General features: G+C 40.1%; 1 protein-coding gene across 1 annotated transcript in view; it reads right to left on the bottom strand.

Moving 5' to 3' along the window:
- HEPHL1 (hephaestin like 1) overlaps nt 1-14,265 on the bottom strand; it is a 78,251-nt gene that overhangs the window by 15,156 nt on the left and 48,830 nt on the right. The window contains exons 10-12 of the mRNA XM_026452320.1: nt 7,572-7,722; nt 3,904-4,116; nt 1,121-1,334 (exon numbers count right to left, since the gene is read on the bottom strand). Coding sequence (XP_026308105.1) covers nt 1,121-1,334; nt 3,904-4,116; nt 7,572-7,722 — 578 coding nt within the window. The remainder of the gene's footprint in view (nt 1-1,120; nt 1,335-3,903; nt 4,117-7,571; nt 7,723-14,265) is intronic.

The following is a 14,265-nucleotide window of genomic DNA, read 5'->3' as shown; positions in this document are numbered from 1 at the left end:
AGCCTCCAGAGTAGCTGGGACTACAGGCGCCCACCACCTTGCCCGGCTAGTTATTTTTTTTTTTTTTGTATTTTTTAGTAGCGACGGGGTTTCACCGTGTTAGCCAGGATGGTCTCGATCTCCTGACCTCGTGATCTGCCCGTCTCAGCCTCCCAAAGTGCTGGGATTACAGGCTTGAGCCACCGCGCCCGGCCTATTTTTATTTCTAAAATACAGTGAGACCCACCCCTTCCATCTCCTTCCACTGAGGGAGCTTGCATTCTCATCTCAGCCTCTTGTATCACTTACCTTTCTTGGGTGGAATTATTCCTAACCATTCTCCCTGCCACCTATACTCCTCCTTGCCCTCTATTCTCCACACTGCAGTCAGAGGGATCCTAAGTTATACATTTAATCACGTTGATTTTAAGCATTTTTATGATTTCCCACTGCCAAACTCCTCAATTTGACTCTCAAGCCTCACTATCTGCCTTTGCCACCTCCTGAGCCTCATTTCCCATCAATGGCCCCCTACACTCTGTGCTCTGGTCATTCTAAACATTTACTCTATTGAACATGATGTGCTCTCCCTCACCTCCAGGCCTTTACATAGGTTGTTCCCTCTGCCACGAACATGCTTCCTTCCTCTTCAAGTGGACTACTCTTCATGTCCCAACTCACCGACTACTTCCTCCCAGAAGCACCCCCTGATTATCGACCTTCTCCCTACCTTTCCTCAAGACAGGGCTGCGTGCTTCTGCCATATCTCCTGCTGCACTCTACCCTTCCCCTCTCATAGTGACTGCCTCACTGCATATACTTGTTCTAAAGTCTTACCGTGGACCAGGAATTCTGTGTGGGAAAGGACCTTCTCTATCCTCCACACTGTTTTACCAGCACATTGCACAATGCCTAGCATGTAGTAGGTATTTAATAAACGCATGTAGACTTCCACCCTAGACTGTATGATTTCCAAGGGAAGAGAACTTTTCTTCTACTTTCATTTTTCAGGAGTCCCAGTTACATGTGATAGTGACCAGCGCAGACACAACCTGGGAATTTGTAGGGAGCCACACTTGCTAAAGACCTACAGAGCATGCGCGATCCCACTGAAGAGCCCTGGCGGCGGCGCCTGTGGTACCTTTCCCCTCTTGCGTCCAAGTGCTGCTTTTCGAACTCCCAGTTTTTGTTAGGGGCATAATCCCATTCTACCTCTTCAGCGGCGATGTAAAAAGTTCTTATCATCCCATGTGGCTGCTCAGAAGGGTCCCTGTTGTCACAGCTGTTGACCTCATAGATCTGACCCATGCCTCTCAGAAGGTGGTGCATGGTGGCACAAAACACCTTAAAAATACCTGCAAGAGAAATGGCTCGGCATTGAGTGTGGTGCTCGGTATTTTTGTTGGTGATGGTCTGTTTTTAGCAAACCTGCATATTTTATTCCAAAATAACCAGTTAGGTGGATTTTTAAAATACCAGTTGCCTAGTAGTTTAAAATCAGACCCCAAGGGGAATAAATTACTTTGAATATATTTACTTCTGTGGGCAGAAAGATCCTGTCCAAAATTCGTTTGTAATAAAAAAAGAAACTTACAATATTGCTACCAAGAAATGACTTCTCTGGGTCTCCCCTATAATACACACCTATTAGAAGACAGTCTCTCCTGGAAAACCACCAATGACTATCTTAACCTAGCCCAGTTTAAAAACAACTAATTACCAGTAAGATGATTATCCTAGACAAGGTTCAAATTAAGCCACATTTCTGATGAGTATTTTGCCCTAAATGATTTCATAAATTCTAAAGTGCAATAAATATGTAAGGTATTATCATTAAAGCCAAGTGTATGACTTCATTAAGCCCTTGAGCAAAGAAGTTTCTCATTTCCAGTGGTAGATCTACGTAATGCTAAATGAAAAGGAAACAGAAAACAGAAAATCAATCAACTGAATTTTTCTACATAATACCAACAATCATGTCTACCAACAATTATGTAATTTTTAGATTGAATTTTCTAGATGCATTGGCATCAGATAGATATTTCTTAACTGAACTCACCAGAAAAATCACATAAGACAAATAAAATTATTGAAGATATTCACTCTCAATGAAAATATCAGATCAATAACTCTTCCTTCCCTTTCTCTAGTAGCCTCTGTTTTTAGAGGTGAGGGAGGAGTGTGCCTTTCTTTAACCTTCTACAATGTACAGAGGTATCTTCTATCTTGCTGTACATGTAAGTCTGTTGTCTAACCATCACCAAGTTACTCCTTTTAGATGAGCGAAAACTCAATGGGTTGATTAAGTGGGTACCCACGCACACCCAGGCACTGATGAGGACACATGAGGAAGGGTCTTTATATGAAACCACAGAGAAGACACCTTTGAAGACAGACTTGGAAAGACTGTCTCTGCATTTGTTTTTTTCCAGGCAGCCTATTGTTTATGTGTTGATCATGGCACTTCAATAGTTGAGGAATTGTCTCCTCTATGAACAAAGAGGATCTTAGACAAGGTAGCATGAAGAAGAAAAGAAAATTAATAATAATGATAATAAAAATAGAAGAACATGGAAATGTTTGAGTTGCAGCCTATAGTCTACTCTACCCACTTTTGAACACCCTCGTTCTTGACTTATAGGTAAGGGACAGGAATTCGGTAAAATGGCTAAGCTTTTAAGCAGTCATAGATTTATGCTTATCACCAAACATAAACTGGAAAACATTGTTGTGAAGCTCTTTAGAAACCTATAGGACATATGGAGTAATAATCAAAGCACTAGAATAAGTAGCTCCATCTCTAAAATTATTCTGGGCAGCTCTAACTTTGAGTGCCTATTTCTATGGATTAAAATGATTTGGCTATTTCCCAGTCCCCTCCTCTCTTTGGTCTTGAAGAGTGTATTTAAAAAAAAGTTGTGTCCAAGGCATCCCTTGATTTGAGTAATTCATAATTGATCAACTATACTAATGTACAGAGATTGGACACTAGGAAAAGTTCACATAGAAAAGACTATGGAGCTCCTAGTCTCAGGCAGTCCGTAGGCAAAGATTTTGAAGCCCAAACCTTAAGTTCTTAACTGATGACATGGAGACATCTAAACTGCAGTTCCAGTGGAAAGCAAAGAAGTAGAACATCCATTAGTAAACAGCAAGTACTCATCTTAGGTAGCATATTGGTTTCTTGCTAAGACTGATGAAAAAATGGGATTGGAAAAACATGTTCAATGTCTATAGGGCTTGTTCTCCTCACTTTTCATGCATGATTAGCGTATGCTACCATGTGTTGCTCTAGATCTTTTATGAAAACGCCCCAATTATCTTATCAACTTAGAATCTCTAAGAGAAGAAGTTCCAGGTACTGGCATTATACAGGGGTCTCCATAAATTCCAGATCCAATGCAGATTGCCCTGTGGGAAAACCAAGGGTGCCCAACAGAATGAAAACAGAGAAGCCCCCCAATCAAAAGGCAGTTATCAGTACCTATGGAAGAGAGACAAGGCTGCAATTGTGCCTACATCTATAATCTGGAAGCATCCACTGGGATGTCCATAACCGGTAGATGCTTCAGAGAAGCAACTGAAATTATGTTCATGCTCAATGAGAGCAAAACATGTCCACTTTATCAGGGCTGAATTTTTATGGACTGTGAATCAAAAACATTTTCCTAGGATTTATGCACCAAAGACTTTAGAGGGCTTCCACTTCTGTTTTGTGGATGCTATTTTAGATATTTCCCTTCTGTCCCTTATACTGTGTGTTTGGACTAATAATTCAGGATTCTCTGATTCTAATCAAGACTATATCTATTTCTATACCACTTGAAGTGCACAAAGTCTGCCAATTTCTTCTGCGGGAGCACTGTAAGTGGATGAGCCTGAAGGTAGAAATCTGGTCACCTGAGATGGACCCAGCAAGTTTACCTGCGTGGTCCGGCTGCATGAATGCTGTTGTGGCCATGTGAGGAAACAGGGCCAGGGAGTCTCGGTGAGTCCCTCGTAGGTGAATGGTGTTCCCTTGAAAAACAATTCCATGCATGTCGGTGTCAGTGCCCAATCCAATCAGATGCCAGGAAACTCTATCCTTTTTACACATGTTTAGGCCTGGCTGGTTGCCGTACATGTAGCCATTAACAGCTAAATGGAAGAAGAAAGATAGTGAAAAATTATCAGTGTGTATCAGGCAGGGGAGCTTCAAACATGTCAACTGTTTACAAAAGATCCTTGTTTTCAGAGAATAAACAGTACCAGGGAAAAGCCACATGGTGAATCCACTTAAAATGGAGACCAAAATTAACAATTAATAATGAAAATATACAGAAATTATTAAAATGTTCTCTTTAACGACACATATGCAAGAACACTAGTTCTAAGAATGACTAAGGGATAAATCAGATTGTTTATGAAATAATTTCCCCATACTCTTCTCTAAGGCTCTTGATATGAAAATCTTTTTCTTTTGAGGTTATTTTCCTGTGATCTCCCTTGTTAAATGTCTCTTCCTCAGTTATTAATTCATTGAATTCTACAAGACCCTCATTTGCCAGTGGGCTTTGCATTTGATTCTAGAAGTTATCAGACATGCTTTTACTGATTACATGGACTCAGCATTATCTGAAAGATTTTTTAATCAATTGACAGTATATGTGCATGTGTGTTCAGTGGAGAGGGCTTTTTTTAGGGGGTACTTAAGCTTATATGAGGTTAGCCTTTGAGTAAATAAATTTACTTTATGATAACTTGTACTTTTTTACCCCAACACAATTACTGGAGGGATTTTATTAATAAACAATGATTAGTTAGATATGAAGACCCTCTGTGCTTCCAGAGTGGCAAATTGTTTTTATCTTTGACATCAACCCCAATCCATTGATAGTGGCTATCTGAAGCAGTGCCTTGAGAAGAACTTAGAAACCACATTCTCACCCTATGGGGATGAATGCCATGATATAACAGCAATGTCCGACTGGTGAATGCACATAACTGTGTCTCATGCTTGATGTCTCTTGGAGAAATAAATATTTCTACCCCCCTCCTACTCTCTACTAAGCCTATAGTAGGACAAAACTATTATCATGCACATGAATGACCTTCTGTTATAATCCCATTATCAAATAAAATTACTTTTTATTAGGTTGGTGCAAAAGTGATTGCAGTGTTTGCCGTCGAAAGTAATGGCAAAAACTGCAATTACTTTTGTACTATCCTAATATTTCTGTGCCTGCAGAACCAGTGGTGCTTGGTAATTGTACTCAGATCTGGGATTATTAGTAGAAATTTCAAGAAATTCTGGTGCTTCTGAGAACACCACATTTTCTGGGGGAAAACAACAACAACAACAAAAAAAACACAAACAAAAAAAACTTTGATAATGTCTTTGCAAATGAATGATCTAAATCTTGTCCATCAAATGTTAATGAGATCTGAGTATAAATCAAGGTGCTAATAAATTCAGTCCTTGACTGGCTGGTGGAGAATCTTCTCTTGCCTTGGAATGCTTGTTTAAAGCCTCTTTTTCTACAACATTCACTCATCCATTCTTTCTTTCAACAAACATGTTTTGAATACAGGCTCTATAATAAACACAACACAAAGCATTGTGTACTATGTCAGGTCCTTTCTTTTTGACTTTGTTGCTCTTTTCCTTCCACTCCTTGCAAGCAAGACTGAAGCTAGAACTTAATTTATAATCAATGTGACATTTGAATTAAGATGCATTATTTTCCTTGAACTTTGTTTTAACGATATATCCTGTATTTATTTATTTATTTATTTTATTTTTTGGAAGAGAGAGAGGGTCTTACCTGTTGCCTAAGCTGGAGTGCAGTGCAGCCATTATACTTACTTCAGCCTCAACCTCCCAGGCTCAAGAGATCCTCCTACCTCCTACCTCCTACCTCAGCCTCCTGAGTAGCAGCTGGGACTACAGGTGCACACCACCATACCTGGTTAATTTTGTATTTTCTGTAGAGATGGGGTCTCACTATGTTGCCCAGGCTGGTCTTGAACTCCTGGACGCAAGTGATCCTCCCACCTTGACCTCCCAAAGTGCTGGGATTACAGGCATGAGCCACTGTGCCTGGACTACATACTGTATTTCTAAATATGAAAGTAGTTTCACATTGCCAAAATAGGGTGGGGCTGGATTTGACGTAGTTCATTCAGTTGTTTACTATTTTTTTAAATGAAGACCTCTCTTATGATAAATTTCTTTTACAATTTAGCTTCTCCACCAAGAAACTGCTATATTTCCTTATTTCTACCTTAATTTCCCCTTTTTATTCTCTACTGAGAAGTTTGGAAGCAATATTCCTATTCAGTTACAGCAAAACCTTTTGTAGAAGATGACACTGAAAGTGCACTACTCCGTGCTTTCCATTGGCACAAGAGGGGACTCTGTTGGAAATGAGCATCTGGGACCATAGGGTCTGTGACCTGGTTGCCATGGGGCACTTGTAACCTTGGACTATTTTTCACTTCCATGCAAGGAAAGGAAGTTAAGGGCTATTTTGTTATTCTTCCATAATGCTTTAAAAGGCAATAAATGGATTTTATGCTGGGTCCTAAAACAAGCAGGTTAGCACCTGTTTTCTTATGTTACTTGCTTCAGACACTTTTATCGACTGCACACTCTTGCAGGCACTGAGTTTGGACTCTCATTACTCTGCTACCTTAGGTAATATGCCTAAGAGTAATGAGCATCCTGTGTTACTCACAAGCAATTAGCAGGTGGTTTGCTATTGTAACACTTGATAAAAAGAGACAGGGAGGGAGAATTAAGTAATTCCTCTCAAATGAAGATCTGGGATAGGAACAGATGGTATTTCACAAATTAACACTCACCAGTCACTCATACTACTTAATTAAGTCATTCATACTACTTAATTATAGACACTTTGCTATGTAATGATTATCTCCTATTATCACTTTGGTTTTCCAACTTGATGTTATTGTGAACCCAAGGGAGAGTAGTTTGTCAGTAATTTTCTACATTTATGATGTACTGTAAACTTGGCTAGTTTAAATTTTATTTTATTTTATTTATTTATTTATTTATTTATTTATTTATTTTTGAGACAGAGTTTCACTCTGTCACCCAGGCTGGGTGCAGTGGCATGATCTTGGCTCACTACAACCTCTGCCTCCGGGTTCAAGCGATTCTCCTGCCTCAGTCTCCTGAGTAGCTGGGACTACAGGTGCGTGCCACCATGCCCAGCTAATTTTTGTATTTTTAGTAGAGATGGGGTTTCACTATACTGGCCAGGCTAAGTCTCTGGACCTCATGATCTGCCCACTTTGGCCTCCCAAAGTGCTGGGATTACAGGCGTTAGCCACCGCGCAGGGCCGCTAGTTTAAATTTTGTGTTCCTTCATCTAAGGCTGATAAAGTGTTCTAGAAGTATTAAATTTCACATCTCTGAGAGATAGGGAGGTTTCACTATACCATCTAAAGCTGAAGGCATGAAATAACTTACTCGTGACCAAGAACAATACCCAAGAAACCCAAATTAAGATAATTAAAACACACCAATCATTTTCACTTCGAATGCAAGTCAGCCTTTCATTTACAGGAGGGAAAGTCATTTGTCATACCGTGCATTCGGTTGGATTTCACAAATTCTTTATCTTCTTTGTCAATGCTGAAGGGATGCCAGATAAACTTCTGAATGTTTTCATCAAAATATCTGCTCAGATTCTCATCAAAGACTGTGAACAGTAGGTAAAACTCCTTGTCTATTCCTTTCTACAGAGAAGAAAGAAATGAATACATAAAAGTGCAGCTTGGAGGAATTCACGGAATTGCTTTCCTTTCAAAGTTCACACAAAGTATTAATAAGTTAGGGTAGATCAACATCAGCTATAGAGTTCCCAGGTCATTTTTAAATCAGGATACTGAATATTGCTCTGATGAATTTATTCCCCATCCAGAAAATGTGTCTTTCTGGTTACATTCATCCTCCAAGGAAATCAGCCCCTGCTCAGAAGACTTTCTGCTCTTTTGGCCTCTGTTGCCAGGCTGGTCCTCACTGACTTTTTCTCCTTACCCTGACCTCCAAGCCCTGGCCCAGCCTCTCTCTCTGACTGCATCTCCCTGTACTCACCTCCTAGCTTGCTCCAGGCACCCTGGCCTTTTGCCCTTCCATGAACACACCAACCTCATTCCTGCCTCAGGGTCTTTCCGTGTGCTGTGGAACATGAATTGAGAAACTCCCTTCCTCAGTTCACTTTTCTGCATGTCACTTTCTCAGAGTGGTCTTCCCTAACCACCCTTCTAAACTAATCACCATCTTTTGCCCAGAAACTCACTCACTTTACCCTATTTTATTCTTCATAGCATTTATCTCCACCTGAAACTGTATTTTATTTATGAAGTCTTTTTTTTTTTAACTTTTTCCTACTGCAATGTGAGTTTCCTGAAGGTAGAAACACCTTAGATTCCTCTCTGTACCTGCATCACCAAGAAAACTGCCTGGAAAAGCAGGCACTCAGTATACATTTCTGAGTGAAATAATGAATTCATATAACTGATGAGACTTAGCTAAATTATGTTAACTTGAGAGGGCAGTGAGGGGACAGTGGATATGACTTCCCACTGTGTGTATTCCCAAACAGTCTATTTGAGCTTATCTGACCACACAGCATCACAGATTGCTGCAGTATGCTTTCCTTTAGAGCTCACCAAGAGAGATGACTAGGTTTTCTTTTCTTTTTAATTTAATTTAAAATTTTGGGATACAGGTGCAGTCCGTGCAGATTTGTTACATAGGTAAACATGTGCCATGGTGGTTTGCTGCACCTATCAACCTATCGCCTAGGTATTAAGCACAGCATGCATTAGCTATTTATCTTGATGCTCCCCCTCCCTCCAACCCTACCCCAAGCCCCAGTGTGTGTTGTTCCCTGCCCTAGGTTCGTGTGTTCTCATTGTTCAGCTCCCACTTATAAGTGAGAACATGCATTGTTTGGTTTTCTGTTCCTGCCCTAAGTTTGCTAAGGATAATGGCTTCAAGCGCTATCCATGTCCCTGCAAGGGACATGATCTCATTCCTTTTTATGGCTGCATAGTATTCCATGGTGTACATGTACCACAATTTTTTATCCAGTCTGTCAAAAGACATGGGCTTTTCAGTTGATTCCATGTCATTGCTATTGTGAATAGTGCTGCAATGAACATATGTGTGCATGTATCTTTGTAACAGAATGATTTATATTCCTTTGGGTATATCCCCAGTAATGGGCCTGCTGGGTCAAATGGTATTTCTGGTTCTAGGTCTTTGAGGAATCACCACACTGTCTTCCACAATGGTTGAACTAATTTACATTCCCACCAACAGTGTAAAAGTGTTCCTATTTCTCCATAGCCTTGCCAACATCTGCCATTTCTTGACTTTTTAATAATTGCCATTCTGAATGCCGTGAGATGGTATCTCATTGTGGTTTTGATTTGCATTTCTCTAATGATCAGTTACATTGAGCTTCTTTTCATAGTTTTATTGGCTGCATAGATGTCTTCTTTTGAAAAGTGTCTGGTCATGTCTTTTACCCACTTTTTAATGGTTTTTTTTTTCTTTTAACTTTGTTTCAGTTCCTTGTAGATTCTGGATGTTAGACCTTCATCAGATGGATAGATTGCAAAAATATTCTCCCACTCTATAGGTTGTCTGTTCACTCTGATGATTGTTTCTTTTGCTGTGCAGAAGCTCTTTAGTTTAATTAGAACCCATTTGTCATGCTTTGCTTTTGTTACAATTGCTTTTGACATTTTCATCATGAAATCTTTGCCTGTGCCTATGTCCTGAATGGTATTGCCTAGATTTTCTTCTAAACAGTCTATTTCTTCTAGGGTTTTTATAGTTTTGGGTTTTACATTTAAGTCTTTAATCCATCTTGAGTTAATTTTTGTATAAGGTGTAAGGAAGGGGTCCAGTTTCAATTTTCTACATATGGCTAGCCAGTTCTCCCAGCACCACTTATGCAATAGGGAATCCTTTCCCCATTTTTTGCTTTTGTCAGGTTTGTCAAAGATCAGATGGTTGTAGATGTGCTGTATTATTTCTGAGTTCTCTATTTTGTCCAATTGCTCTATGTGTCTGACTTTGTATCAGTTCAATGATGTTTTGGTTACTGTAGCCTTGTTGTATAGTTTGAAATCAGGTACTGTGATGCCTCTAACTTTGTTCCTTTTGCTTAGGATTGTCTTGGTTATATGGGCTCTTTTTTGGTTCCATATGAATTTTAAAGTTGTTGTTTCTAATTCTGTGAAGAATGGAGGTGACCATCCTTTCCATCCCTCAATGCCTTCCTGTCTCTAAGACGCTCCCCACCCAAGCCACCTTCATCCTCCTGCATGCTCTGGAGGGACCCTCAACAATATCATCTGACCATATCTCTCTCCTTATGTTGGACAGTACAGTCTTACCTCATGGTGTTCTGGTTCCTGCCTACCTGTTCGACATCATCTCTTGACTCTTTCCTCCTGGCACTTTGAAGCAAGGCCAAGCTCCTTGTTGCCCTCTGCATTTGCTATGTTCTGCATCCCTCTGCCCTTCGTGCACGTATTCCCTCAGCTTTCATAGTCTGCCACTCTTTTCTCTTGCAAACCACTAAGCAACCTCATGGCTCTGCTTAGCTGCCCACTTCTGTGATGCTTTCCTAACTCCTCATCAACGATGTGAGTACTCCTTGCTCCTACTATCCCTTATATATAGTTATTTCCTTAATTACATGATGCTTTAGAAGGCAGTGGTGTAAGAGCATGAGTTACAGAAGAAAACAACGAAGACTTGAAAGTTTCCAGAATAAAATGTAAAAAATTTGAAGAACATAAAATATCAAAATGTATTTTAAAAGATCATGGGCTATGTGAACAGAAAAACCTAGGTTCTAATGCTATTCTTCTGTTCACCCGCTGTGAAGCCTGGAGCAAGTGATTTATCCTCTCTAAGCCCTAATTCCCTCACTTGCAACATGAGGGCAATAGTAGTCCCCATATCACGTTTTTTGTGAAGATTAAATGAGATGACTTTGCTAAAGCACTCAACACAACAACTGACAAATATTAAGTACTCAGTGCTGTTATTATTAGGTGTGACTGCAATTGACCACAGTACAATGAACAATTGAAAGGAGTTGCATTGAAGAACCTTATTGCTTGACAGGTATTTGGAGAGTAACTGGGTTTAATGAGGGTGTGAAATTAGCCCAAGAAAACATTAGAAGGAAGGTGACAGAACCCTGTGTGATGGTGAATATATGTATAACTTAACTGGGCTGCAGTGTGCCCAGATTTTTGCTCACACATTATCCTGGGTGTTTCTGGAAGGATGTTTTTGGATGAGATTAACACTTGAATCAGTAGACTGAATAAAACTGATTGTACTTCCTGACATGAGTGTACCTCATCCAATTGGTTGAAGGCCTAAATAGAGAGAACCAAAAGGCTCACCTTCCTCTAAGTAAGAGAGAATTTCTCCTGCCCAACTGCCCTTGAACTAGGACATTGTCTTCTTTTTGCCTTCATGCTTAAACTAAAATGTTGGCTCTTCTTGGTTCTCGAGCCCGTCAGCTTTCTAACTGGAGCCACCCCATTGGCTCTTCTGGGTCTCCTGCTTGTTGACTCAGCCTGCAGGTGCTGAGACTTACAAGTCTCCATAATCTTATGAGCCAATTTCTCATAATAAATATCTATGTGTCTCTTTATATATATATATATATGTGTGTGTGTGTGTGTGTGTATGGAACATCTGAGTAGTGGCTGGTGTCTGCAGCACACAGCTATTTTGTGAAAAGCATATTAGTTAGTACATAGTAGGCTCCCACAGCAGCAGGGAAGAAAGGTGAGAGGTCTAAACCATAACCCATCACACAACTCTGAGTATTGAAAAGTGGATAAGGAAAATGAGTTCTGCAAATGAGGTCGTACCGGAATTTTCAGTGTTTGTTTGCAGGCCACACAATGTTTAAGATGTGTGTAATATGGCATTTTCTGCTAACTAAACTTCTTAACCTTGGGGATAAGAGTACTTACCCTGTATTTCATTTATTCAAGCAGAAATATTTGTTGAATGTCAACAATGTGCCATGCATTGTTCTAGGAAAGGAAGATAAGATTGGCAAGGTCCTTGCTCCATTGCACTTACCTTCTTGTAGGAGGAAGCATACTATACACATAAGCAAATAAATAAACAAGGAAACTATCTTATGGTGGTAAGTGATAGCCAAATCAGGTGATATAAAAGAGATTGACTTAACCTGGTGATCAGAGAAGCCTTCTCTGAGGAGTGACAAGAAGAGTTAGCCATGCAAAGGTCAGGGGAAGATATTCCAGGCATAAGGAGCCTAGTATAGAGACCCAAAGTCAAAGGCAAGCTTGACCTGTGAGAGGAACAGAATGTGGGTGGAGCATAAGTGGGCATGAGGAAGCGTGGTGCCCACTTGTGGGACCAAGAGGCTGGGGCATGTCTAAATAGTGTTGGTTTTTATTCTGGGTGTGATAGGAAACCACCAGAGGTGTAGAACAGGAAAGTGACTTGATCTCATTTGCACTTTAGAAAAATCATGCCTGGTGCCCTGTGATAAAATTAATCATGGGGAGGGTGACTATAGTCACCTTAATTGTACATTTGAAAATAACTAAAAGAATATAAATGGATTGTTTGTAACACAAAGGATAAATGCTTGAGGGGATGAATACCCCATTCTCCATGATGTGGTTATTATGCATTGCATGCGTATAGCAAAACATCTCATGTACTCCATAAATATATACATATTCTATGTACCCACAAAAATTAAAAATAAAAAAATTTAAAGAAATTAAGGCCGGGCGCGGTGGCTCACGCCTGTAATCCCAGCACTTTGGGAGGCCGAGACGGGCGGATCACGAGGTCAGGAGATGGAGACCATCCTGGCTAACACAGTGAAACCCCGTCTCTACTAAAAAATGCAAAAAAAAAACTAGCTGGGCGAGGTGGCGGGTGCCTGTAGTCCCAGCTACTCGGGAGGCTGAGGCAGGAGAATGGCATGAACCCAGGAGGCGGAGCTTGCAGTGAGCCGAGATCCGGCCACTGCACCCCAGCCTGGGTGACACAGCGAGACTCCGTCTCAAAAAAAAAAAAAAAAAAAAAAGAAAGAAATTAATCATGGGGGAAAGAGGAGACAGCTCAATGCAATGCCTGATCCTAGATCAGACCTGGGACCAGGAAAAACATGTTTTTCTTTTGCTATAAAGAGCATCAACGAGACAATCAGCAACATTTTAAAATGTATGTAGATTTGACAATGTGAAGGTCAATTTTCTGACTCAGATAATTTTACTTTGTTTATGTCAGAGAGAGTCCTTGTTTTTAGGAAACACACACTGAAAGACATTATGTCTGCAACCTACTCTCAAACAGTTCAGAAAAAAACCCATAAAAACAAAGAGAGATAATAATAAAGCAAATGAGATCAAATGTTAATGAATCTGGGTAAAGGGTATATGAGGATTCTTTGCAAATTTTTTCTACTTTTTCATAAGTCAGATTTTTTTTTTTAAGTGTGAGATATATAAAGAGGTAGATTCAAAGAAAGAAACAGCGTGGGAGTAGGGAGTTTGACTGAATGGTTATTGTGGAGGACCAGGGGTCTTAGTAAATGACATTCTGTCACCTGGCCATTCACCACTGCGAGAATTTATGACAATTTACTGCAAAGAGATGCAAACACTTCTTTCCATTTTCATCTTTCCACATGCCTAGAAGAGGACTGACCATTTTGCTTATAGAGGGCCTGGCACATGGTAGGTATTTCATAAGTAATAACTCTTGAATTGAACAAACCTTTCCATCTGGCCAAATGGTTTTCTCTCTCAGCCAAGTTATGGGTATAGGATGTTTCAGGTTACCTTTTTTTTTTTTTTTTTTTCTCATGAATTTTGTGTAAGTGGACTGACCATGAATAGTATTTGGCTTAGGCAACAACACCCACAGACTATGAGGTGCTTCCAGCAAACCTCAAAGGTACTATTAAATGGATACAGCAGGGGCAAAATCAGAACTACCTTTCAAACATTTTCTGGCACTTAATCTCCTTGGCTTAGGTATTTAGCTGAGAGGAAGCAAGAGGATACATTGGAAAAAGGACAGAGCTGGATGTTCAAGGTCCTGTGTTTTACTGCCAACTTTCACTACTTACTAGGTGTATTTCCTGGAATTCCATTCAATGTCTCTGAGCCTCTTCAGCTTTAAAATATGGATACTCAGTATGGCAATTCCTCAAGGATCTAGAACTAGATGTACCATATGAC

Source organism: Piliocolobus tephrosceles, chromosome 13 (assembly GCF_002776525.5).
Source record: "Piliocolobus tephrosceles isolate RC106 chromosome 13, ASM277652v3, whole genome shotgun sequence".
NCBI classification, from domain to species: Eukaryota; Metazoa; Chordata; class Mammalia; order Primates; family Cercopithecidae; genus Piliocolobus; species Piliocolobus tephrosceles.
This window is presented reverse-complemented; position numbering and strand designations above follow the sequence as displayed.